The 23,275-nt window shown below is 34.8% G+C and overlaps 6 protein-coding genes across 8 annotated transcripts; 3 read left to right on the top strand and 3 right to left on the bottom strand.

Moving 5' to 3' along the window:
• Positions 1 to 881: 881 nt before the first annotated feature.
• LOC104792580 (uncharacterized) lies at positions 882 to 6,800 on the top strand. Its single transcript, XM_010518768.3, has 15 exons — positions 882 to 1,329; positions 1,528 to 1,930; positions 2,021 to 2,198; positions 2,297 to 2,436; positions 2,709 to 3,492; positions 3,669 to 3,769; positions 3,923 to 4,067; positions 4,149 to 4,217; positions 4,310 to 4,355; positions 4,568 to 5,031; positions 5,284 to 5,363; positions 5,453 to 5,588; positions 5,844 to 6,036; positions 6,120 to 6,202; positions 6,327 to 6,800. The coding sequence occupies exons 1-15, from the start codon at positions 1,230 to 1,232 to the stop codon at positions 6,447 to 6,449; spliced, it is 3,045 nt and encodes a 1,014-aa protein (XP_010517070.2). The 5' UTR covers positions 882 to 1,229; the 3' UTR covers positions 6,450 to 6,800.
• On the bottom strand, positions 6,734 to 7,750 carry LOC104792590 (uncharacterized). The gene is made up of 3 exons (XM_010518780.3): positions 7,426 to 7,750; positions 7,224 to 7,331; positions 6,734 to 7,150 (listed from the first exon to the last, which is right to left on the bottom strand). Exons 1-3 carry the CDS (start codon positions 7,720 to 7,722, stop codon positions 6,848 to 6,850), a joined length of 708 nt encoding a protein of 235 aa, XP_010517082.3. The 5' UTR covers positions 7,723 to 7,750; the 3' UTR covers positions 6,734 to 6,847.
• A 658-nt stretch (positions 7,751 to 8,408) lies between these two features.
• LOC104708828 (uncharacterized) lies at positions 8,409 to 10,688 on the top strand. 2 transcript variants are annotated; one of them, XM_087459510.1, is made up of 4 exons: positions 8,409 to 9,836; positions 9,937 to 10,076; positions 10,165 to 10,308; positions 10,403 to 10,688. In XM_087459510.1, exons 2-4 carry the CDS (start codon positions 9,972 to 9,974, stop codon positions 10,430 to 10,432), a joined length of 279 nt encoding a protein of 92 aa, XP_087315636.1. In that variant the 5' UTR covers positions 8,409 to 9,836; positions 9,937 to 9,971; the 3' UTR covers positions 10,433 to 10,688. The 2 variants fall into 2 exon arrangements, 1 of the variants encoding a protein (XP_087315636.1); XR_002033020.2 differs by having other exon boundaries at positions 8,410 to 9,836; positions 10,169 to 10,308.
• Positions 10,689 to 11,763: 1,075 nt separating this feature from the next.
• LOC104792573 (diphthamide biosynthesis protein 3) lies at positions 11,764 to 13,172 on the bottom strand. The gene is made up of 2 exons (XM_019228595.2): positions 12,819 to 13,172; positions 11,764 to 12,132 (listed from the first exon to the last, which is right to left on the bottom strand). Exon 1 carries the CDS (start codon positions 13,063 to 13,065, stop codon positions 12,820 to 12,822), a length of 246 nt encoding a protein of 81 aa, XP_019084140.2. The 5' UTR covers positions 13,066 to 13,172; the 3' UTR covers positions 11,764 to 12,132; position 12,819.
• A 2,425-nt stretch (positions 13,173 to 15,597) lies between these two features.
• Positions 15,598 to 16,107, top strand: LOC109125871 (uncharacterized). Its single transcript, XM_019228596.2, has one exon. It carries the CDS (start codon positions 15,695 to 15,697, stop codon positions 15,932 to 15,934), a length of 240 nt encoding a protein of 79 aa, XP_019084141.1. The 5' UTR covers positions 15,598 to 15,694; the 3' UTR covers positions 15,935 to 16,107.
• Positions 16,108 to 17,186: 1,079 nt separating this feature from the next.
• LOC104792566 (beta-glucosidase 42) lies at positions 17,187 to 22,338 on the bottom strand. 2 transcript variants are annotated; one of them, XM_019228509.2, is made up of 15 exons: positions 22,274 to 22,338; positions 21,913 to 21,967; positions 20,979 to 21,176; positions 20,597 to 20,663; positions 20,451 to 20,509; positions 20,283 to 20,358; positions 20,000 to 20,074; positions 19,835 to 19,922; positions 19,392 to 19,617; positions 19,175 to 19,290; positions 18,447 to 18,664; positions 18,324 to 18,358; positions 18,102 to 18,204; positions 17,828 to 17,936; positions 17,187 to 17,670 (listed from the first exon to the last, which is right to left on the bottom strand). In XM_019228509.2, the coding sequence occupies exons 3-15, from the start codon at positions 21,081 to 21,083 to the stop codon at positions 17,475 to 17,477; spliced, it is 1,473 nt and encodes a 490-aa protein (XP_019084054.2). In that variant the 5' UTR covers positions 21,084 to 21,176; positions 21,913 to 21,967; positions 22,274 to 22,338; the 3' UTR covers positions 17,187 to 17,474. The 2 variants fall into 2 exon arrangements, with proteins under 2 accessions (XP_019084054.2, XP_087315614.1); XM_087459488.1 differs by having other exon boundaries at positions 22,157 to 22,277.
• Positions 22,339 to 23,275: the final 937 nt, after the last annotated feature.

Genomic DNA, 23,275 nt, shown 5'->3' with positions numbered 1-23,275 from the left:
GTGTCACAATCCAATTGGTGGGGGCTAATTATTTTTTTATTTGTACAAAAAAACCACGTTTTTCTTCCCATTCAACACAAAACTCTCTCTCATCAATCCATATTTAAAGATCACTAATGAAAGGAAAAAAATTAATACAAAGTAATGAAGATCTGTAAATTAAAATTGTATTAGTTTTATAATAATTTATAAGTAAGACATTTTGATGAGGGTCACCAATGTGGATGCCCTAAGCATTAATGAACCATAAGCCAACCACTGGCCAAAGAAACTTCCACTAACCGTGACTTTTAAACAAAATTTTCAAATGACTTTTAAACGAAATTTTCAAATCATTAGTTTTGTAATAGTGTCTTTGTCCCTAATAGATTGATGTCCTATGATATATTTTTGTCCCTTAAAGATTGATTTTATAGATAAAATATTTAAAATAATATTTTTATTTTATGCTTTTTCTCACATGACATTTATCTAATGATTCATATTTTCTCTCTCTACCAAAAAGTAATTATAAATTAATTTACAAATAAAAATTAAAGTTTTTCTTAATATGTGTGAAAGTGTCAAAAACATCATACTATAAGGGAAAGTAATTATAAATTAATTTACAAATAAAAATTAAAGTTTTTCTTAATAGGTGTGAAATTGTCAAAATATTATACTATCAGGAACAAAGGGAGTATTAGATATCATAAAACTTTTTAAAATCTATAATTAACTAATATAGAATTTGTTAATTTTACCCAAATCATCTAAAATGTCAACCCGATTGAATCCTCCCAAAAGTAAAATATTTTGTGAAAGAACTTATATAATGAATTGAAAACGATTCCCCAAAGAAACGACACCGTATTTATTCTTCGTCTTATTATGTCCAGAGCAATTGTCTCCGCAGTATAAAAAAAAAAGAAAAAAAATTCCACCCGCACAAAAAAAAAAAAAAAAAAAAAGAGCCCAGATACAGGTTTGGAAGAAGGAAGAATCCACACCACCATGTTTTGATCATTTACTATTGATTCAAATCTCAACGATCTTTGTGTCTACAGCTTCACTTGAAATCTCCCAATTCTTAGTAGTCGCCTAGGGTTTTTTTTTTTTTTTTTTTTTTCTTTCAAGAAACTCTCGTCTTCGTCTCTTTCAAGGAGAAAAAAGCTACAATTGGATCCGATTTCGTAACGATTTGATTGGTATTATCGCCCTGGATCCAAATTGAAAGTGAGAAGAAGAAGATGAAGGCGATGGAGACTATACAAGATCTGATCGAAGAGGCTAAAGTACGAACCGTATGGTGGTGCTTGTGCATCTTCTCCGTCACCTATCTCTTAACCCGTATGTCAAATCTTCTCCGTCACCCTCTTCGATTTAGCTGTTTCGTTTCAATTCTGTCTTCCTAATTTTAGATAACAACACTAAAACTAGTAGTCTAGTGTAATTTTGGTTTACTACTCTGTTCTTAGATTCTTTGTTTGGTATCTTATGGTGTTGTTAGTAACATAATGTTGTTGGCTTCATTGCTTTGGCATGCAGATACAAGTAAGTCTATGTGGATGAATTTGCCAATAGCAATCCTCATTCTTGGTTGCATGCGGGTTCTTTTGAATCAGATTGAGTTCAGATGGAAAGCTGTGCCAACTCCAAGACAGAGTCAGTTGTCTTACCTTGAGAAGAAGCAGTTGTCTGTGAATGATGCACGTCTTTCTGGTATCCCACCTCCTCCAAGATGGAAGAAGAAGATCGACTCTCCTGTTGTGGAATCTGCGATTAATGATTTCATTGACAAGATCCTTAATGATTTCGTGGTGAACTTGTGGTACTCTTTGATTACGCCGGATAAAGAATCGCCTGAACTGATACGAGCAGTGATCATGGATGCTCTTGGTGAAATTTCTGTAAGGGTTAAAGAGATCAATATTGTTGACTTGCTAACCAGGTACTGTTATTTATTTCGCCAGCAAATGGTCTCGAGTTTTGATTGGATCTTTAATGGTTGATAATTAAAATGGATGCCTGGATTGTACAGGGATATAGTTGATCTGATAGGCGATCATTTGGAAAGTTTTAGAAGAAACCAAGCTGCTATAGGTACTGATGTTATGAAGACATTATCATCTGAGCAGAGGGATGAAAGATTGAAGTTCCATCTTATGGCTTCTGGGGAACTCTATGCTGCAGTCGTGTCACCTGAGAGTGAGTACAAGGTATGAGGGATACTTCTGATGAAAATTATGTGGCCTTCTTTGTTTTTTCTCCTAATTAGGTTACTCTATACATATATGCTCTATGTTTTTTTAAACAGGTTCTTCAGAAAATAGTTGCTGGCATATTGTCTGTGGTTCTCAGACCACGAGAAGCTCAGTGCCCTCTTGTTCGAACAATAGCTAGAGAAATTGTTACTTGCTTGGTAGTTCAACCTCTTTTGAATTTAGCATGCCCCGAGTAAGTCCTCAACCTATCTCTGTCGTCCAGAAAGTTTTATTTGGTATCAAAATCTGCCTTCCAGTCTTTTCCTTGACCAATGTGTATAATGCAAACTAGCTAGGAACAAATTTTGATTTCAGAGTCTCTATTGATAAAATCTAATTTCCCTGGAAACTGACTGCAGATAAATATATCATTTTTCCTGGGTTCTCCTCGGTGCTTTCCATATACTTTGAACCCTCTTTGATTTTTCTAAGGTAGAGATGCCAATTTTTCTTTTTTTGCCCCAGGCGTATCAATGAGGTGATTGAGATCGTTATCAATCTTATTAAAGAGGGAAACTTTGAGCAGTATACGGGGGAAGAACAGAATGTTAACTCTGCCCCATTGTCAGCCTTTGATAATCAAGCAAAAAATATGAACTTGACAAAAGCTAATGAGCAGAAATCATCATACATAGATGACAGACACCCAGAGCTACATGTTCAACAGCACTCTGCTGATTGGGCTCGGATGCTAGAGGTTGCAACGCAAAGGAGATCAGAGGTTCTTACTCCTGAAAACCTTGAAAATATGTGGACGAAAGGAAGGAATTATCAAAAGAAGGAGTACAAAAAGTCTCTGAAAAAGGGTTCCTTGGGTAGTAATTCGATCAAGGGCCAGAAAAAGCAGAGCTCCAATTCGAAAACTTCTAATGGAGCAAAAGAAAATGCAATAGCACAGTTGCCACCTAAAGCAAGCGTTGATAAGCAGTCACAAGCACAGATGGCTGAGGAATTTAGTAAATCATCTTCATATGAAGGAGGGCACCGCATTTATGAGGCTGATGTTAGAAATGAATCTTGTTCAGATGGAAATAAAAATAGGCTTAAGAGATCCAATAGTACATCAGATCTTAATCTACGTCCTGAAACGAGTCTGGCACTATTAGGAGTCAGTGAGGGGCCTTTAATCACAGAATTCTACACCACAGATTTGATCCCCAAGCACAATGATAACTATAGAAGTGATAATAAATCCCAAAGCATTGTTCTTCCCAAAGAGGGTCAACACTGCCTAAAGCTCAAATGTCGAGTAAGCTCCGGTCTTCATATTACTTTTGGATTTTGATAGACGGTTTTAAAATTTTTGTTTCCGTGATAGACATGCACTTGACCTCTTCCATTTGTCTGTATGTGTGTGTGTGTTTTGCAAAAAATTATGCTATTAGGTTCTTGAAGATTATTTCCTAAGTCTGTGTATTGCTGCAGGTTCTTGGAGCTTATTTTGAGAAGAGTGGATCAAAATCATTTGCAGTATATTCTATTGCGGTGACAGATGTGGAAAACAAAAGTTGGTTTGTTAAGAGAAGGTATTTTTCGTATCATTTCTGATAACAGGAAAATCATATTAGTGCATCATTGAAATTCTTTACTCATGTCACTAGCTTTTGATGTTTATCTTCGTCGTAAAGGCACAAAATTACTGCAACGTTATCGTAAAACATTTATTTTCTTCCCTCCAGATACAGTAATTTCGAGCGATTACATCGTCAACTCAAAGAAATCCCGAACTACAATTTACAGTTGCCTCCCAAGCGTATTTTCTCATCAAGCACCGAAGATGCTTTTGTTCATCGTCGCTGTATTCAGCTGGACAAGTATCTACAAGTATTATCTATCCCCTTCGCAACTTTAAAACGTATTTACCATCACCATTCCTTATAAGGGACATTTTTTCCTTGTCTGCAGGATCTCTTGTGTATAGCTAACGTTGCTGAACAGCATGAAGTTTGGGATTTTCTAAGCGAAGCCTCTAAGGTGTGGATCTAATTAAGTGCCACCCCCAAATTTCATTACTATTATTTTCTTTTAGGTGGATGATCTAATGATTGTCTTTTTTCGTTCTGTAGAATTATTCTTTTGGAAAGTCTTCATCAGTGATGAAAACTCTTGCAGGTATTGTTCGCTGCTGTTTTAGTAACTTGTTGCTGTATATAAAAGTCATATCTCGCCGTCTATTCATTTATACGAAAATCCTTATCCGTCTTGTTATGCCAAAAAAACTGAAATCTGGGAAAACGCTTAGAATGAAGAGAGAAGTGTATATAGTGTTGTTTGGTTGCTTTACTTTTCCATTTTACTAAATTTTATCTGTTGGAATTGAGCAGTTAATGTTGATGATGCCATGGACGATATTGTACGTCAGTTCAAAGGTGTCTCAGATGGCCTTATGCGCAAGGTTGTAGGATCTCCACTTGAAGAAAATGATCATGCTCCTGCCCGCCACCTCTCCTGGAGTGTAAATGAATTAAGCACTCAGCTCTCTAAGGAAAGCGCAACTGAATCTATGCACAGTAGCATTTCTGATACTGAAGACATCGACAAAATTGAAGAGAACACCCAAGGGGAAGATAGATTTGATTCAGAAGCTAATGGGTGGCACTCAGATAATGAATTGAACTCTAAGTCTTTTCCACCAAGAGTGGTTAGACGTCTTGGAGAGCCTGAGAATTTTCCCTCAGCAAAGGAAAGTGATTTTAAAGCAAAATATGAAGTTAGGGGGTCCACTGATTTGCAGCATGTTGATCCATTGACAGCTTTAGTCCAGAATCCTACTGCCATGCCACCCGAGGTACCCCATATGCCCTTAAAGTCGTCCTTGCACAATCTACAGTTTTATATACCTTGATTAGACTTTGTCATTTAGCTTATGTATGTTCCCCAACTAAAAACTTCCATGACTGCACATGCTGCGTATCACGCACCTGAAATTGACTATGATTAATGATACATATCACCAAAGCGATTTTAAGTTGCTAGCCTACTATTTTGAAATCATCTAATTCTGGATATCGTCATACTTATCCTCTGTTTTTCATTACAGTGGATGCCGCCCAATGTCAGTGTGCCGATTTTGAACTTAGTTGATAAAGTGTTTCAGTTAAATAGAAGAGGTTGGTTAAGGTGAGACAAAGTAGCAATAAGTACTATTTATTTGACTAGTTTCCATATTAAATGGCATTTTGAATAATTTTTATATGCTGTCATTATAGGAGGCAAGTTTTCTGGATATCAAAGCAAATATTACAATTAGTTATGGAAGATGCTGTGGATGACTTGCTCCTGAGGGAGATACGTTGGCTGCGGAATGAAGACACAGTTGCTCAAGGAATTCGTTGGGCTCAAGATGTAAGAACTGGGTTTTCTTTGATTTCCTGCTGAACTTTCTTTCACCTATTTCCGTAATCTTAGAGACCTCACCATCATGTTTGATCATGCGCTAAATAATTGTTAACTCAAGTAGAATATGATGATTTAGGAAAATCATTATGCCACACATGCTTAGTTTACACTGATTAGTGCCGGAAGCCAGAGCAAATAACATTACTTGTAGAGTGATTGCTCTTATTGCTGCTTACAATCTTGTCTGCGTTTTCTCTCCAGATTCTTTGGCCAAATGGCGTATTCTTTACAAGAGTGAATGACAGTCAAGAGGTATCCGATGAGACCGACCCTAGTGAAAAAACTTTTCAAATGGCTGGCCAACTTGGTGGTATGAAGGTAGCTAAACCCAGTTCCTTTGAGCAGCAACTTGAGGCTTCACGTAGAGCTAGTGAAATCAAGAAGTTCCTTTTCCGTGAGTATCTTAGAGACCCCCTCCAGTTGACGTATTGAGTTAGTGTAGTTTTAGCAGATATTAACATTTTGGTATTTGATCAGATGGCGCCCCAACAGCCTTAGTGAGCTTGGTAGGGCACAAGCAGTACAGGAGATGTGCGAGAGACATCTTCTATTTCACCCAGGTTAGGATTTCTCTGTCTCACAGTTAAAACTGGTATTATTTTTGGTGTAAAAGGGTTTGATTAGGTTGTTGCATCATCATCCATCATAATGGTCTGACAAATACTTTACACTTTTTAATCGCAGTCAAACGTATGCATAAAGCAACTCACATTTGCAATACTGGAGCTGTTACTCCGATCAGTATTCCCCGAAATGCAAGATCTTCTGAGAGACATAAGGGAGAATCCGCACGTTCGGTCAGAGTAATAACACATGTTTATATGGAGGAGGTAGCTTATGATTGACTTAATCCAGTTTTATCTTTCTCTATGTTAATTTTTGATTTTTTTGTTTTTTCTAAATCTTGGGGGTTTTTTGGGGGTTCTTAATATTCTTCCATGTGTATAAAAAAACAAGTGCTAGTATCAATCTGTGAGGGTTTTTGAATACAACAGTGACAAAAGGGTTCTTGTATATAAAACCTCTTGACTCTTGTGTGCGGAAAATAGTCACTGAAATGTAGTTTTTGTTTGCACTCTTGGAGATATTACTTGTAGAGTTAGTTATTTGCTTCATCATTGTAACTCATTGGGAAGAAATGAAAGTTCAAAACCTAAATAGGAGCCTCAATTACATAGTACCTGTATTATTACACTTTTTCTCTCTTAAAGCAGCCCACCACTCAGAGAATCTACAGCATTTGCGTAGAGGTTAGTAAGCGAGTACTGCCTCAGATTGTTTACTTCGTACCAAGTGTTCAATGACTCGAGGTTCTTGTCTGTTCCCGAAAATGCCACCTGAATTCCAATGTTGCAGTTAGCTTCACCTCCATTAGCCTTGCACTTTGATGTTGGAACAGCGCAATCTGTCCCATTCAGACACACGGACGAAGTTCCTCCTTTGCACATATCACATCCGAAGCTCTTCCAGAACAGATTTTGCAACACTCCCTTCTGAAATTCCATTACCTGCAATACATTTGCCAACTCTATTATTGTATGTTATCTTGCATGTTCGTTTCCTACGGGGTTTATCCATTACCAGTGTGAAAGCTGTGATTGTGTTGCTTTCATCTGCGACCTTCACAGGATACGATCTTGCTGCGTATTTTGAGCCCGCAAATCCCACCATGTATCCTCCTGCTTTACTCTTCTCACAAGACACATCCAAAATAAGCTTTACTTCTTCAATCTTTGTGCATGATCGTGTCTCATTAAGATTACATATACAGAGAAAGACTTACCGGGTTAAACTTACTTGTGTCGATGGAGAGAAGAGAGATCTCATCCACCTTAGGTCTAAAAAGCGCGAGCTGTGCCATTTTCGCAGCTAAACCGAGACGAGAATCGCAAGGGGAAAGCTGGACTTGGTCAAGGAAGAAAGCTTCTCTGCTAGAGATGGCAAGACCAATGGTGAAACCATCTCCTTTGCTTATTTGAGTGTCTGAACATGGACTGTACACCGCGTTGTTGTCCGATGCTCCAATCAAAACACTCATCATTATTATCATCATCATGGTGGTTAAATTCACCATTCTCATCTGGTTTCTTAATAACCAAGAAATCCCTGTAAACACAAATTCCATAATAAATTAAAATATATTTTTTGTTTACTATAATTAGAGCAGAAACTCTATATTAAGAAATGACTAATTTGGGAGACAGAGATCCAATCTATATTAGTATAGCTAATAATTCCAAGAAAGTTTTAGAATAAACTCTATATTAAAATATATTTTAGTTTATTATAGTTAGAATGAAATTACAAAATAAATTAATAATCATATTATATGAATTATTTCCATTAAAGTGAAGAAATAAAACAGAAAACTATTAATGGAAATTATGATTAAAAAGTAGGAAAAAATTGAATATCTTATAATAGAATAACTCTTTAGGTGACATGTGTCAAGTTCTTGAAGAAAATTTTAGAATGAACTTTCTTTATTATATAAGACATACTAAAAGTTTCAGTTTTACCAAGAAATCCACATAGATAACAAAGAGTCAATATTTTGCGGGCACGGGGTGATGATTACATGATTTCCTTTTTTAATTGGACCAATGAAATCAATTCGGTGACAACGGGTATACCGGTAACTAGGTAACATAATAAGAAATGACTAATTTGGGAGACAGAGATCCAATTTTACAGATTGACCAAAAAAAAAAAAAAAAAATCCAATTTTACAGCCTACATAACCGTTTTGGCGCGTCTAAACTCCATAACTTCATTTCCTTTGGAAGGATCCTAAACCCAGAAAAAAACTCACCCTAGAAACAATTTCATCCTTATTCTAATCACTTCTTCATAAGATCGGATCCAACAATCGATCTTTAAGTTATGTGTTCTGAAGGTATGTCGTCTATCAAAGCTAATAATTTATTCTGTTAAATTCACCATTCTCATCTAGTTTATGAACAATTTATTATGTTTTACAAATTTTGAAAATACTTATTTATGTAAGTATAAATTATAAATAGTCAATTTATTTAATAAGTTACTCAACTCCTTTAAAAGTAGATAATTATATTTTGTTATATTAATTTCAAACCCACGCGACGCGTAAAATAATAAAGTAAGGTTTTCTTCACACTAATGCTATAATAAGCTGACAAATGGCATTATTTTCTTTCAACATGTGTCATTAATCTCATATTTAAGTATAATATTTTCATAATTACTAAATTTAATTATATTTTCATACCAAAAAAAATCTCATCATTTTCAATGTCATTTTAGTAGTTATGTAATTAAATAATAAAATATTAATATTCAAAAGATCATTTAATTTAACTCTAAATGAAGTCATTGATGGTAAATGTTTTTGGAAAAAATGTCATAAAAGTCCTGAACTTATCAAAAGTGTTGAAAAACAGCATGAATTTTTGTTATGGTAGATTAAATAGCTAACTTTCTAGTTAAATGGTTAACTTTGACTTGAACAAAAAAAGGACATCCTAAAATCAACTGACAAAAAAATATTAAAACTGGGATTCAAACCCATAACCAATAAAGACAACAACAAGCTACTTAACCACTGGACTAGAGAACTTTTATTGATGTTATTACACACACAAATATACTTATGTAATCATGTGCATGTGAAGATGAAATAATCGATTTGTTCGGATCATTCATCACTTGTAAATTCTAGTTGTTGTTACTTCTTTTTGTGGTAGCAACAATCTTAAGAGGGAGAGAGAATCATGAAAAGTTTATGTAAAAAACAAGACAACAGTATCTCACCTATTTTTTTCCTCTACAAGCTCCAAAAAGAGTTTACCTCGTAAACCGAAAGCTAACGCAGACGCAAGACCAAAGACACATCTTCTTATTTATAGTCTCTGAGTGTTTGAGTTAGAGACATGGAGAGAATGTCAGTTTGTCTATGTCTTGTGTTCTTCTTCTTCTTAACTGTTGTTGCAGAAGCAAAGTATCCTCCTGGAACCATCTTTTTGTCCTTGAGACAAAACATGAAGATTTCCAAGTCAAAGGCAGAGTTATACCCTTTCACTTTCAGACTCGTTATTTCCCTCAGAATCTAGACCACTGTAGTTTCCAACCTGAGAGCTACAGTATCTTCCATGAGAAACTACCTCATCAGCAGCCATTTCTGGCGCAAAGGTGGCCCCATCTTTGTCTAATTGAATGGTTTGCTTCCAACACTGCTCAACATTGCTCCCAACTCCCAAGTTCCAGGCTCTTCTTGTTATGCTTCTCTGTTTGTCTGATTTTATATATATATTTGCAGCATGGAGAGTCTAGCCGCCCAGGTCAGCCAAGAAAATGAGATACCTGAACGCTGGATTACGCAATCTTGATAAAAAGCTTGAAGCAGAATCTATAAGCATCTCCTGTCATCATGTTTGGTGGTTCTTACTTACGGTGGAAGTAAGCTTACAAAATTCCAGTCAATTGTGTCACTTCTTATTACTACACTCCAATATGCTCTCTCATCTGTTGTACTCCATTTCCTAAGGCAGTGCTTGCAGCGTGGTTCGTCAGGCTAAAGTATCCGCATATTGCAATTGGCGCATTAGCATCCTCCTCTGCTCCAGTTCCGCAGTTTGATAAGACTGTTCCGTCTTCAAGCTTCTACGACACCGTTTCTCAGGATTTTGAGGTCTGTATATTTCTTGTTTAAATTAAAGAGTTGTGATTACCGTAAAAGATGCTTGTGAGAGATATAATAAGCTATTGAGTTTTTTTTTGTGTAGAAGGGAGGATTTGAGATGGATTTTGATTGAAAGTGATCTTACACCGTTTAAAACCGAGTTAAATAGCGATTAGAGACCGGTGGTCTACCTATTATACGAAGCTCGACAGCCGTTACCACAATTAATTTGGTGACACGTGGAAAACGTTGCCAAACCCATGGATCGACGAGCTTTTTCAGCCCCAAAACTCTTATGAGAGTACCGTTTTGTAACTAAAAAGACCTTTCTTGCATTTTTGTGAATGGTTTTGAATATAAAGAACTATGCGTAGACTTTTAAAGCAATCCTCGTAAAGCAAGTTTCTCCTTTTCAACTTTCACTCGTGAAGTCTAAAGTCTAAACTCTAAACACATGACTTGCAAAACAGCCGTCACTTAATCGCAGATGACATTTTTCTCCCTATAAAATTAAAAGGCTAGATCAAGCAAACAACACACTAAGAAAACAAGCTTGCAAGCATACGTTTGATTCTATGCTTTGTAATGGTGCCATCGTAGCCCGTTACAAAAGCAATTATTACACGTTAAACGTTTGGGATGGAAGATTAAGTCGGCTAAGAAACCAATATTGAGGATCGGGGGATTGATCACACCAAATATTAGAGCATTGCAAGATCGATCTAGGACATTGCACCGACCCGATATTGAGAATTGATGATGCTCAATGTCTCAACTTGTCTCGCTTCTTGGTAGGATGTGCGGGGCCTCATCATATGTCTACCAGTTTTACACCGCTCTCAAGGTTGAAAGGAAGATCATACTCCCAAAGCAAGATATCACATCCATTCGTTCAAGGGACAACATCATCTTCATTCCTAGTGAGATGCATGTACCGACCCACCCATCGTAGCCGGTTACAAAGCACAACGACGAAAGGAGAAAGGAACCGCTAATCCATCTCATCAAGACACATCTCAAACGGGTCCATCTCATGAGAGTGAGCCTCCTCGAGATCCCTTTGAGCCTTGAGGGTCCATTCACTTCAAACGCTCTTCGCCTGGCGCATGAACATAACAAGCTGCTTCTACAAGGGAACAAGGTGCTAGATGAAACCATCAAGGAATACAAGGAGGTTGAGAGCTTGAGAGAAAGGGTGAAGCGACTCTAAGAGCGAATTCCAGAAGGCTAGTCCCTCCAAAGCCAGATCCAAGAAAACAACACACACAAAGGAAGGGAAAATGAGAAGGCTTTTTAACACATGTGACGGCTTTAATTATTGTGACCAGTAAGGGGAATTAATGCATGGAAAGGATGTGACTAGGAACTAATTGTTTTTGTTTACTTGAAGAGTTAAGCCTATAGTCTAGTTTAAAATGTTCTTTAGTGATAGTGAAAGGATGAAACTTTGGTCCTAAACACAGATTTTGTGAACTTAACGGGCTTGAAACGTCTCTTAGCTTTGGATATGAAATCACAGAGACAAAAAGAGTCTTCTTGTCAAAGAAGGGAACTGTAGCCGTAGAAACCTTTTCCAAACAAAAACAGAGCTTACTCTAAATAACTAATAGGACCTAAATGGGGGAAGAACACACCATGAATTTGCCCAGCAAAAAAATAAAAATCATAAGTAACCAGCAACACAACACCTCTGTTTCCTTGTTTATATCTCTCTATATGTGGTTAATGTAAAACTCTGAAGAATGGTTTCAAATGGTTTCCAAAACTTTGCACAAAAGATGAATCTCTTCTGCGGTGGTTGTTCAATAATCTTCTAATCACTTCCATGACAAACTGCAAGGAAGCAACATATTCTCACATAAGTAATCCGGAAAAATAAAAACAGCAGCAGAAGTAATCCTGCAATTGGGTTTTAAGGTGTTTTGTTTGCGATTGCAGGTTGTCTTCTTATCACTGGTTGCAAAATACTTCATTCTCCATGTCTCGTTAACAAAACTAAAAGCTTATACTGCTTTTGGATCCTAACTCGAGGACAAAACAATTTATCACTTTTTGAACGCTTTGTAAAGACTCTGATATCGGTAACATTCATCAAGTAGTACTGAGAAGAGCAACAAATATACCAGAAACGCAAGTAAACTTGTTAACATAGATCATGGTCTTAACTTTTGATAACATGTTCTAAAAATTGGCAAAATCTAGGAGAAATCGAGCTTCGGAGTTCACGGCAATAACTATGAACACCTAGATTTCATAAAGTTCTACTTAGAGAAGGATCCTAAACGAGCTAAATCCGGCAAACATGGCTTCTATATTCATACAGCTCAAGAAAAGTAAACAGCTTTTATCTTCTTCAAGATCAAAACAACAAGAGTGACTTAAGTTACAGCTCAAACATAAATCATATGACAATCATCTCAACCTAAAGCAACCAAAACCCATGTCCTCAGAGCAAGTTTAAAAAAAAAAAAAAAAAAATACAGTCTTTGTATCAAATCAAAGGCCAGAGATTTTTTGACCTCAGGCGACGGCGACAGGCTGAGGAGTTTTAGGTTCCTTGTTCTTGTTCGTGTTGTTTTGAAAGTCTTCCATATTGTAGATGACGGTGATATAGAGCGAGCAACTTGGACAATTCGCGATCTCTTCGCCGAGCCGGAGATCCTCTTTCGTAATCTGGAACAAGTCGCCACAAGGGCAAGGATACGTGTACGCTTGTATCTCTTCGTTCCACTCCATATCTTCTATCTCAACATCGTCGTATGACATCGCCGGAGTTCGAAAAGGATAAAACTTTTTTTTTTTTTCCTCCGGCAGAGAATTAGGGCACACCGTATATATGAATGCGCTCCGCCGCCGTTGTGTTATATGGGGAGTTGTTTATTTTAGAATACTTCCATTTAGTCCTCAAACTTTATGAACTGTTACAAATCGACCTGAAACTTATTAAATTCTATTTTTTCCACCAAATCGCGATTGAATAAATATTTTATCTCGGAAGGCGGAACATATATATATTTTTTTTTTTAGTTTTTCATTTTGGGAACATAGTTGAAAATTCAAACCGTAAAGATTAGAGCATAACAATAAAAAGTTTGTCTTTTTTTAATGTGAGGAGATTTGCCAAACTGTATTACCGATGAAAAAATAAGTTTATATTTAATTATAAAATATGTTTCTCTTTAATGTGAGTTACATCTTTTTCGTTGACGGTTAAATTATATTTGTGAAAAAAAATTATTTACAAAACAAATATTATTAGACTAAAATAAATTTTGGTATTGAACTACAAAGTTAAACAAAATTTTTAAGGGAATAGAAAAAAAGATAAATTTTAAGGGAAGAGGAAATTGGAAATGTTTGTGTTCGTTTTGATTCCGGTTGTGGTATTAATCTGCAAAACAAAAAAAAATGGTTTTTTTCAACTAAATGTAATATTGAATGTAATTTTTGGATAAACTTTAGCATTCATTCAAAACGGAAATTACTTTAAAAGAAAATAACAAAATACTGTAAACTAAGTTTCATATTTTAAATCAGAGCTTTCTTTACTCAAATTTTAAAGGTTTTTAAGAGAATATTTGTTCTATTTTTATTGACTTTCATGGAAATTTATTCAGTGCAGTCTACTTGATGTTTTTTTTTATCTCATAAATAAAGTTATTTGGCAGAAAAAGGTAAAAGTTTGAAATTATGTTTTAAAAATTTTACAATTTTAATGATTAGAAAGATAAAAATATTTTTTATGACAAAACCTTTAACATTATGTTTTTATTTAACTTATTATTAGCTCTTTTGGTGCACATATTAGTTAAATAAATTCTTTTATACTCAAAGAAAAAATAGAGTTTGTACAACTAGTACAACATGAGTTTGTAAAATTTTGAGATCATTTTACAATCTTCTAAATCACAAGTTAAAAGGTGAATCAGCCGAACCCTCTTAAGGCAAACAAGCGTTAGAGAGCCTCCGCATACCTTTGCTTCCCCTTCGCAATGATTACCAAGAGTTGATTCTAAACTTGTTTGTTTATCCACATAATCAGGCGGTTCGTTGGGTTTGGATTGTCTCCAAGCCTTCAACCATTCCTCTAATGACTATGAATATCGTTGTTTTTGTACTTCAAATAACTACAAAATGTTATTTATCTGATGTCCCCGGAGGGACAACTACAAAAAATTATAAGCTTATAAAACGTATAATATGAAATATGAAGCGTATATTATCTATACTTATAAAACGTATTTTCAACAAAATCACAAAGCTTCTTCTTCAACTATTATTCATAATTGTTTATAAACATAATTTTCCAATTTTTTATCATTTGAAATTGCTTTAAACTTGATTTGTATAGTAGTATGGGTAGTTTAGTCATAACTGATAATTTATTAATAAAAGTATATACATCGACAAACTTTTATAAAAACATTCTTTATTTCTAATTTTTTCATTAATCAAATACCTAAAGTTGATAATTTCGGACTTTTTCAGTAAGTAGGAATAACATCTCATAACCCTTTTATGTTTTCATAAAAAGTGTGAACCCCATCAGACATCAGTTATCATTTAGCTCGAATACTGACTGCATATTACATTTTCAATTTCAACAAGTTGTCGATAGAGAGTTATACTATTCAACAATTGTTCAATAAAACAAAAACTAGGGAACAATGGGTTCACCAAGAAACAGATAATAAGAGTTGGGAATTCAAATCAATCCAGCTCAGATTACAATCATTTCAAAGATGAAGGACTCGATTCACCTAATTATTGCCAAGTGGGGTGAGATAAGAAAGACTCATTTAGGATTGGATACGGGCGAAGACCATATCCATTGCAACGAATAAGATTAACGACACGTCACTAGAAATATCACAAAGAAATGATTTTCAGTTTTACCCTTTTGAGTTTGTCAAAAATAGGAGAAAAAATCCAACCTGCCTGAATCGAACCAGAGACCTAAAGAATATCTGTTGCTAACAACTACAGTCTTCCGCTCTACCAACTGAGCTAAGTTCGGTTGTTGAATTTCACAACAACAATGTTTTTTTCACTTTAAATCATATTCAAAACGTGGAAAATTCAAGAAGACGAAAGAGATATTTTTGATGATTTTTGGTCCTCCAACTCCAAGCCATTAGAAAACTATGTACATATCCCAAAAGGACAACTCTTCCTTTAGTGGACGGTCCCCAAGTGTGAACCCACCAGATGTCCATACTATTCGTGTCAATAACACAATTATTTGAAGAAAAACAATCAAACTTAACCATGGTTTTGTAAGTCAAAAATACTAAAAAAAACCCCTCTCATTTCATTGTCTACATAAAGCATCACATGCGGCTCTCTCTCGTTCATAATTAAATATTAAGATCAGCAAGAAGAAAAAAGAAGAAGAATGGCAAAAGCTATGGAGGTTTGGGTGGGAGAGATGAAAAAGATGAGTGAGAAGATAAACCCTAGAATCCCATTGATGGAAAGGAACAAGACATCCTCTCTTGTGTCAAAACAACAACAAGGATCAGAAGAAGAAAGAGGACTTAACAAACAAAAGACATTAAGAGAGAAAGATCATGAAGCTGCAACTATGTCTGAGCTCACTGTTTGTCTTCTCATGGACCGTTTTGTTCCTTGGTGATCTTTCCAATACCCCAACTAGTTCTAGATCTTTCCTTTTGGTTATGTGTATATATATATATATATATACAACTTCATGTATACGAGTAGATGCTGTTTGTTAAGAACATTTTGAAAAAAAATCCATGTAAATCTATGAAAGTAATGTGTCTAAGAACAATATTTTTATTTTTATTTCTGCAATTTCCATTTACTCTGTAATTAGGAACATTAACAGGACACATCGTTGTGTAAAAGAAAAAAAAATGATTAGACTTATCCTTAGAAGTTGTAACTTAGAGTGACTTTCTTTAATTTATATATAAAAAAATTACTAGTGACTTTGGGCGAAACCCAAATTATATGTAAAACTGTAATTTAGTTCCTTATTTATCTTCAGTTATTCTAATACCACATTTTTGAAAAATATTGAATAAGTATATTAGCTAATCAACCTTAAATACACGAGCATCTTCATCAGTGATCCCCTAATGAATGTCTTTACTATAAAATAATATTAAATTTAATACTTGTTTAATCTAGATATTCCCATTAAGTTTTTTTTTACTTTTCATCTTCCATTGGTGTACTTTGTGTATGGATGTCTTAAAAATAAAAAGAAATTGATTTATATAAAATTGTTTGTGACATTTTGTAATGGAAGAGCAGATGAGTTTGATTCTCCTTCATGTCACCACTTCTAAAATTGTTGCTCCTTCCCCTGCCTTTCGCCAAAGGTTTTTTCCTTTGGCTGAAGCAACTGCCAAAAACGAAAAACGAAAAACGAAAACATCTCCTGCATACACCAATGGGAGAGATTAGAGAACATAGATAAATGTTAATAGCATCAGTTTACTGCCTAAATTGAATAATATTCTATTTGAGTTGAAGTTGAAGGCAGCATTTAGCATGTTGGGTTTTTTCAAATACAAAACAAAGAGATAAAAGCAATATAATGGTAGCAGCCCAAGGCAACTTAATCAAAAAACAAGTCTATTTAATGTACTGAGATTTTTGTGCTAGAGAGTGTAGCTTTGTTCTCAAGTTCTTTTCAGCAGAAACAAAGTAGTGAGTATACAAAAGACAAGGTCACATACCATGACGTCAAATTGCTCTGGTTTCTTGCAACCTGTGTTTTATCTTCTTCAAAATCACAAACATTTCGCTAATTATGATGGTCATGAGGATCATATGCTCACAAACTATCAAAGATTACCATGACATATATCCTTCTCATGACATTGCTTAACAGTAAGAAGTAACTGCATAAAGAATAAACAAAACTCGGACACTTTGATTTCGATTCTGTAGCAATTCTCACAAACCAATCGAAAGGAACCAAGCTGGGAATGGTGAAAACCCATGTACTTGTCTATCTTAAGAGCCCATCATCATTCACTCTTAAAATTATCAGCAGCATTATCATATCATATAAGCCTAATACATGTCTTCAACAACCTTGAGCTGATCTAGCAAAAGCTTGTACAACCATGGGATTACAAAGCAAAGAGTAATCAACATTATATGAAGTAGTAGTAGCTTTGGTTTTCCTTTTTCTGTTTTCAATCCTTTTTACCTTTGTTCTCTTCATCACCTTTCAGAAATTTCATGAACCAATACGCAGATGATTTTGGGTGACGGGTTAAACCGTTCTTGTAGTCTACATATACCAAACCGAATCTCTTGGTGTACCCTTGCGCCCACTCGAAGTTGTCCAGCAACGACCATGCAAAGTATCCCTTTATGTCCACTCCATCTCTGTTTCAGTTTTTGCCATTTACAAAACGCTTACACTGTTATTACCTCAATGTATAATGCGAATTACTTGAAAGTTTTCTACAAATTGCCTATATCTCTGTTTCCTACGTATTTTTTGCTAGTAAACATATGAAAGAAGGGAAAAATATTCACCCACTTGATAGCCTGAGAGACATTGGCAAGGTAACTCTTGAAATAGGCAACTCTAAGCTTATCGTCCAGCATATCATGAATAGAGGCAGATCCATCATCTTCATCATCCATACCTGTTGTGTTGGACCAAGAGATCTAAACCTCAGGATATATAAATAGAAGTTCATATGACCATAAATATTACTTGTTTAAATGCCAACAAAATTGTTCGGGTCCTCTTAACAAACTATGCACTGTACCATATTAAACTGAACAACAAAAATAAAAAGATAGGATACCATTCTCAGTAATATATATTGGAGGTTGGTTGTATTTTTTGCTGATGTAATTCAAAGTCTTTCGGATTCCCCAAGGTACAACATAAAGCCAATCGGAAGCAGCCTGTAATTGGAACACAGTGTTAAGTTGATTACTAGCTCATGCATACCTGTCTTTATTACATGTGCATAAGAGTTAATAGAGTCATTAGATTTAGCCGAGACTATAACAAGAGTTCTTACCCTTTCACCTATTGGCTCTCCATTTTCCCATTCAACTGGGCACAGAAAAGAAGAGAATGAATATTAGGAAGTAATTAAGAAAATGCTAGTAGTAAAAGTAATTTCGGTGTTTGTCTTTGTTACCAGCCCTCTCCATTTCTTGTACGTTGTAAAAGTCACTTTCAGCTTCTATGTTTGAGACATGAGAAATCAACCTCGAGGTGTAGTGGTTTAGGCCAAGAAAGTCCCATGAGTTCTGAAGCATTAACTCCTTTTCTTCTGGAGTAAATCTAGGAAGACTGCCTCCAAGTTTCTGGCGCATACTTGCAGGATAGTCTCCAGAAAACAAAGGATCCAAGAACCTGCAAAGGATTTTAATTTGTTATTTAAGGAATGATTTATACTTGGAACTTGGAAGTGTGTAACTAATTTGACGCAGAGTTAGCAATCCCAAATTTTTGGGTCTGATATTATCACTTTTCTCAAACACACAAACGGCATATATGCAACCTTAACATATGAAAAACCTATCATACAGGGTTTCTCAACTAATTACCAAGAGAAAACTGTACACAAAGATTCAACAACTATTTAAGAATTTACACTTTTACAGCACCCTTGGAAACAGCAGAATAAATGGATTACATAATCTCTACTACCTACCATTACGAAATATAAAATCAATGGAGCAACTCCCATAAATCATAACCTACTAAACTAGAGAGACAGAAATCTATATACTACGAAATTTGACAGAGCTATAAGTGCAGCTGTGGGCATATTAAGCTGTAGAGATGCCTCAATACATCAGCAATACGATTCCATCCCAAATCTTAACGATTAAGAAAACATTCAATGCATATCCTACTTACCATCCAAGTTGAAAGTCAATTCGCCTACCCGCAGCAACCTTGTCTTCCAGTTTCTCTGAGTTTGGCTCAGCCCACTCACAATCAACTGACAAACCGATTTGTCCACCTTGGTTTTCCTAGATTAGTATATATAAACCCAAAAGCACACTGATAAATAACGAAACCCTTGATGCATCTTACCATAACCATGGTTCACGTAAATAAAACAAAAAGCTACCTTGTACTTGCTTCTATATATGGAAACAGCAGTTACATGAGCCAAAATCTGATGATGTGAAACCAAATATGGTTCGATCAAGGGCTTCTCATTTCTTCCAGGTGCAAATATACCAATACAGTGTCCATTCACCGAGGTCTGAAGAGGTTCATTTAATGTGATCCAATGCTTCACTCTATCACCAAAATTGGCAAAACAAGCATCTGCATACAGGCCAAAATAATCGCTGCACGTGAAGAAAAATTTAATGTCAAAACAATAAATTAAGTGCTGCATACCTAATTTTAGAGATTGTAGAGGAAGGCTTCATAGAATAAGATTCAAAGAATGAAAGATACTAGCCCTCTGAGGGATTATACACAATACTCTTAAAAGTAATTGTAATTATGCTTTTGACGACGTTACACATATATTGAAATAGTTCATTACAGTTTACTGCTTACACAATTTTTCTATTTGTCCAACCTCCGATTGCTTCCTGGAGATGTGATGGAAGATCCCAATGGTATAGAGTTACAAACGGCTGAATACCTACAACAGTAGAATCATCTCATGAAAGTATCATTAACAGGAAGATGAAAAAGCTCATTTCCGTTTAGAGTAAATACCCTTTTCAAGAAGTCCATTGATAAGATTGTTGTAGAAAGCAATGCCTTCTTCATTGACTTCAGTTCCCAAGCCATCTAGAACAGAAGACAATACGCCCTCCAGTCATACGTTTAGATTTTTCAAGAAGTCCAACAACGAGAATTTCCCTCATGATCATATACAAGAATGATAAAAATAATCTTCCCCATGCAAAGAAATATGTACTTGACATTGTCAACAACTACAAATGTGCTACACTGTGACTGGGGAACATAAAGAAATCACCATCAGAGTTGAACATACCAGGGAAAATGCGAGACCAGGATATGGAAAATCTGTAAGCACTGAATCCTAATTGTCCTATTAGTTCAATGTCTTCCTGCAAAATTATTAGAATAACAATCTTATAAGCAAACCAGCAGACCAGAGGAAGATCTATATACCTACAGTTTACTCTAAACTTTTCTTAACCTTGTATCGATGGTAATGATCCACAGCAACATCACCATTACTTCCATCAAGAATCTTCCCTAAATAAAAGGAAACAAACAGTGTTAATCTACCTAGTTTTCATCATTTGACATGAGGATAGATAAGCTGAGAAGGAAACCACAAACCTTCGAGATGAGTGAACTTATCCCATATACTTGGCCCTTTCTTACCGTCATTCCAGCCTCCTTCAATCTACAAAACCACCATTGATAATACTTAGCTCATTCAAAGCTATTCTAATTTGATTTGTAGCTTGTACAAAACAGCTTATGTGAAGCATCTTCAAAAATCTGATTCGTACACACAAAGTTCAAACCACATTCAAAACAAAGACATCTAATCTTCTAAAATCGGATTTGTACTTCAATTCCCGAATCAACATTTTCCAGAAGAGCAAAGTGAATCAAGGAATTGGTACACCAGAAGAGTAGAAGACGAAGCGGAAACTAGAAAGAAGAAGATAAGACTCCAGATCTTGGAGAGTTAAAGGGAGAGAATGAGAGAGACCTGGTAAGCAGAAGTGGCAACGCCGAAGGTGAAGGTGGAGGGGAAACTAGAGCGGTGAGTGACCGGAGGGACGGGGAGATGAGTCAAGTTAAGATTCTGCGCCATTTTTATCGATTGAAAACAACAAGTGTGTGTGTGTGTCCGCTTTACTCACCCGACACTGTCCTACGGAGGAGAAGATTGTCCAATGGGGATGATCTAGTATACACACACAATAATAACTTAGAAAACTGAAACCACAATGACAAATGTCTTGACCTATGTTATTTAACTGAACCAAAAATATCCTTGTTAGCCAGCCAGAAAAACAACCAAAAATGATCCAAATCAGAAGATCCAAAATCTGTAAGAAGTCAGACATAAAAGAAACACTTCCGGGTCTTGCTCTAACAAAGTTGGTATTATTCATACTCACCTACAGGGGAAAATTCTCTAGACTAAAACACCAACTTCAAACAATGTACAAAACACTAATAAAGGAAGACACATACAACTATAACACTAACGAAAGAAGGCTGCTTCATAACGAATACAGTTAAAGAAATATGCAACCAAATCGAAAAGTCTGAAAAATAAGTCCAAGCTTTCAATATTCTGAACAATTTACCAAGACCGGTTATTCTAAAAACCAGCAATCATGTTCAACATTCAAAGGACCATGAAAAGTTCATACTCCATTGGGTGGCCAATGCAGTTCAAAGGACAGCTATTCAGATAAATAACCATCAAGACATAACACAACTCATCAAAAAATATCAATCATAACACAATAAAGATTTTAAAACCCCTAAACCCCTATTTATGGCCATCATCATATCAATATAAACACCATTAAACATCATCATCATATCATTATTATAATCACTATATCAGGGGGTTCCCAAGCACCATTTCCCATACTTTCTAAATTTCTATAGAACTAAAGAAAACTCACCTTTGAGTAGACGGAAGGATTCGAGATCCAAGTGATGATCCACTGATTTTCGGATCTTGAACAAAAAAAAAAATGAAGAGTCTTTATCAGATCCCGCAACAAAACAAAATCGGAAAAAAGACTGAAACTTTTCGTAACCCAAAACATAAAAAATAAACACAATAACCCAAAGATCATTTCTTTCGTATTCCAAAGATCCTAGGCTTCGATTTTGGGATTGAATAAACTGGGAAAAATGACTTACTGGGTTATCGGATAAGATGAGTGGAAAAACAAGAAATTTACAGAACAATAAAAAAAAAAAAAAAAAAACTTTGAGATTTAAAGCTGTAAAAGCTGATCAAAGACTTAGTCAACTCACCAATGAGCCAGAGCTGGAGACAACGGTGAGAATCGGGGAAGAAGAAGCTACTTTTTTTTATATACACTGAAATCTCTATAAATTAATACTCTATAAATTAATAAACACTATAAATTAATAAATTTTGTTAGTTCCAAGTCGGGACAGTGTAAAAATTAACAAAATTCGATAAAATAATAAGATAATATTTTTTTTGAAATCCCCATATAAAATATAGTTCCGATAATATCATAAATTAATAATCATGTAAAGTATGTTTCTCTTAAACCTCATATATATAAAACAATTGTTATGTTGTATCTTCAAACTATAATGATATAAAATATTCTATAACATTTCATAAAACAGCTAAAATTTTTTAAAATTTTCAATTTCTAAATATGCATCATTTACATTTTCATAGTTTGATAGACTATTAAAATACAAGAATAGATATTCTTATTCATAAATTTGAATATTTATGTCATATGTATAAGTGAATTTGTCTATAATATTTGTAATTCATTGTCAATAATATTTTTTAATTATTTCACATTCAATTCCAATACCATAAAATTTACAACATCCAAAATTCTTATCTTATTTTGCAAAAATTGTCTCAATTCATTATTTTTATTAAACTAAACAATTAAAAATATACCTATAAATTAATAATTATTAATTTACACTATAAAATAATAATTATTAATTTATAGATAAATTAATATCACTATAAATTAATAAAATATCTTGGTCCCAACATTATTAATTTATAGAGGTTTTACTGTATATGGTAGTGATTTATTTAGTTAACGCAAAAAAAAAACATAATAACTTAAAACACTAATAAATAACAACCAAACCAATAATGGACCCAAAATAATAAGACAAAATTAAAATAACAACCAAATTTACAAATAAAATAAATAATAAATCACTCTTCCTGGTTGAATGATTCTTACTTTTGTGGAGGAGCATGGATCTTACGAAATCATATTGGCATTTATCATGCAAGGGATGCTT

This window comes from Camelina sativa, chromosome 1, assembly GCF_030686135.1.
Source record: "Camelina sativa cultivar CO46 ecotype springtype chromosome 1, ASM3068613v1".
In the NCBI taxonomy this organism is placed as follows: domain Eukaryota; kingdom Viridiplantae; phylum Streptophyta; class Magnoliopsida; order Brassicales; family Brassicaceae; genus Camelina; species Camelina sativa.
Note: the sequence above shows the minus strand (reverse complement) of the source record. Positions and strands in the feature narration are given on the sequence as shown.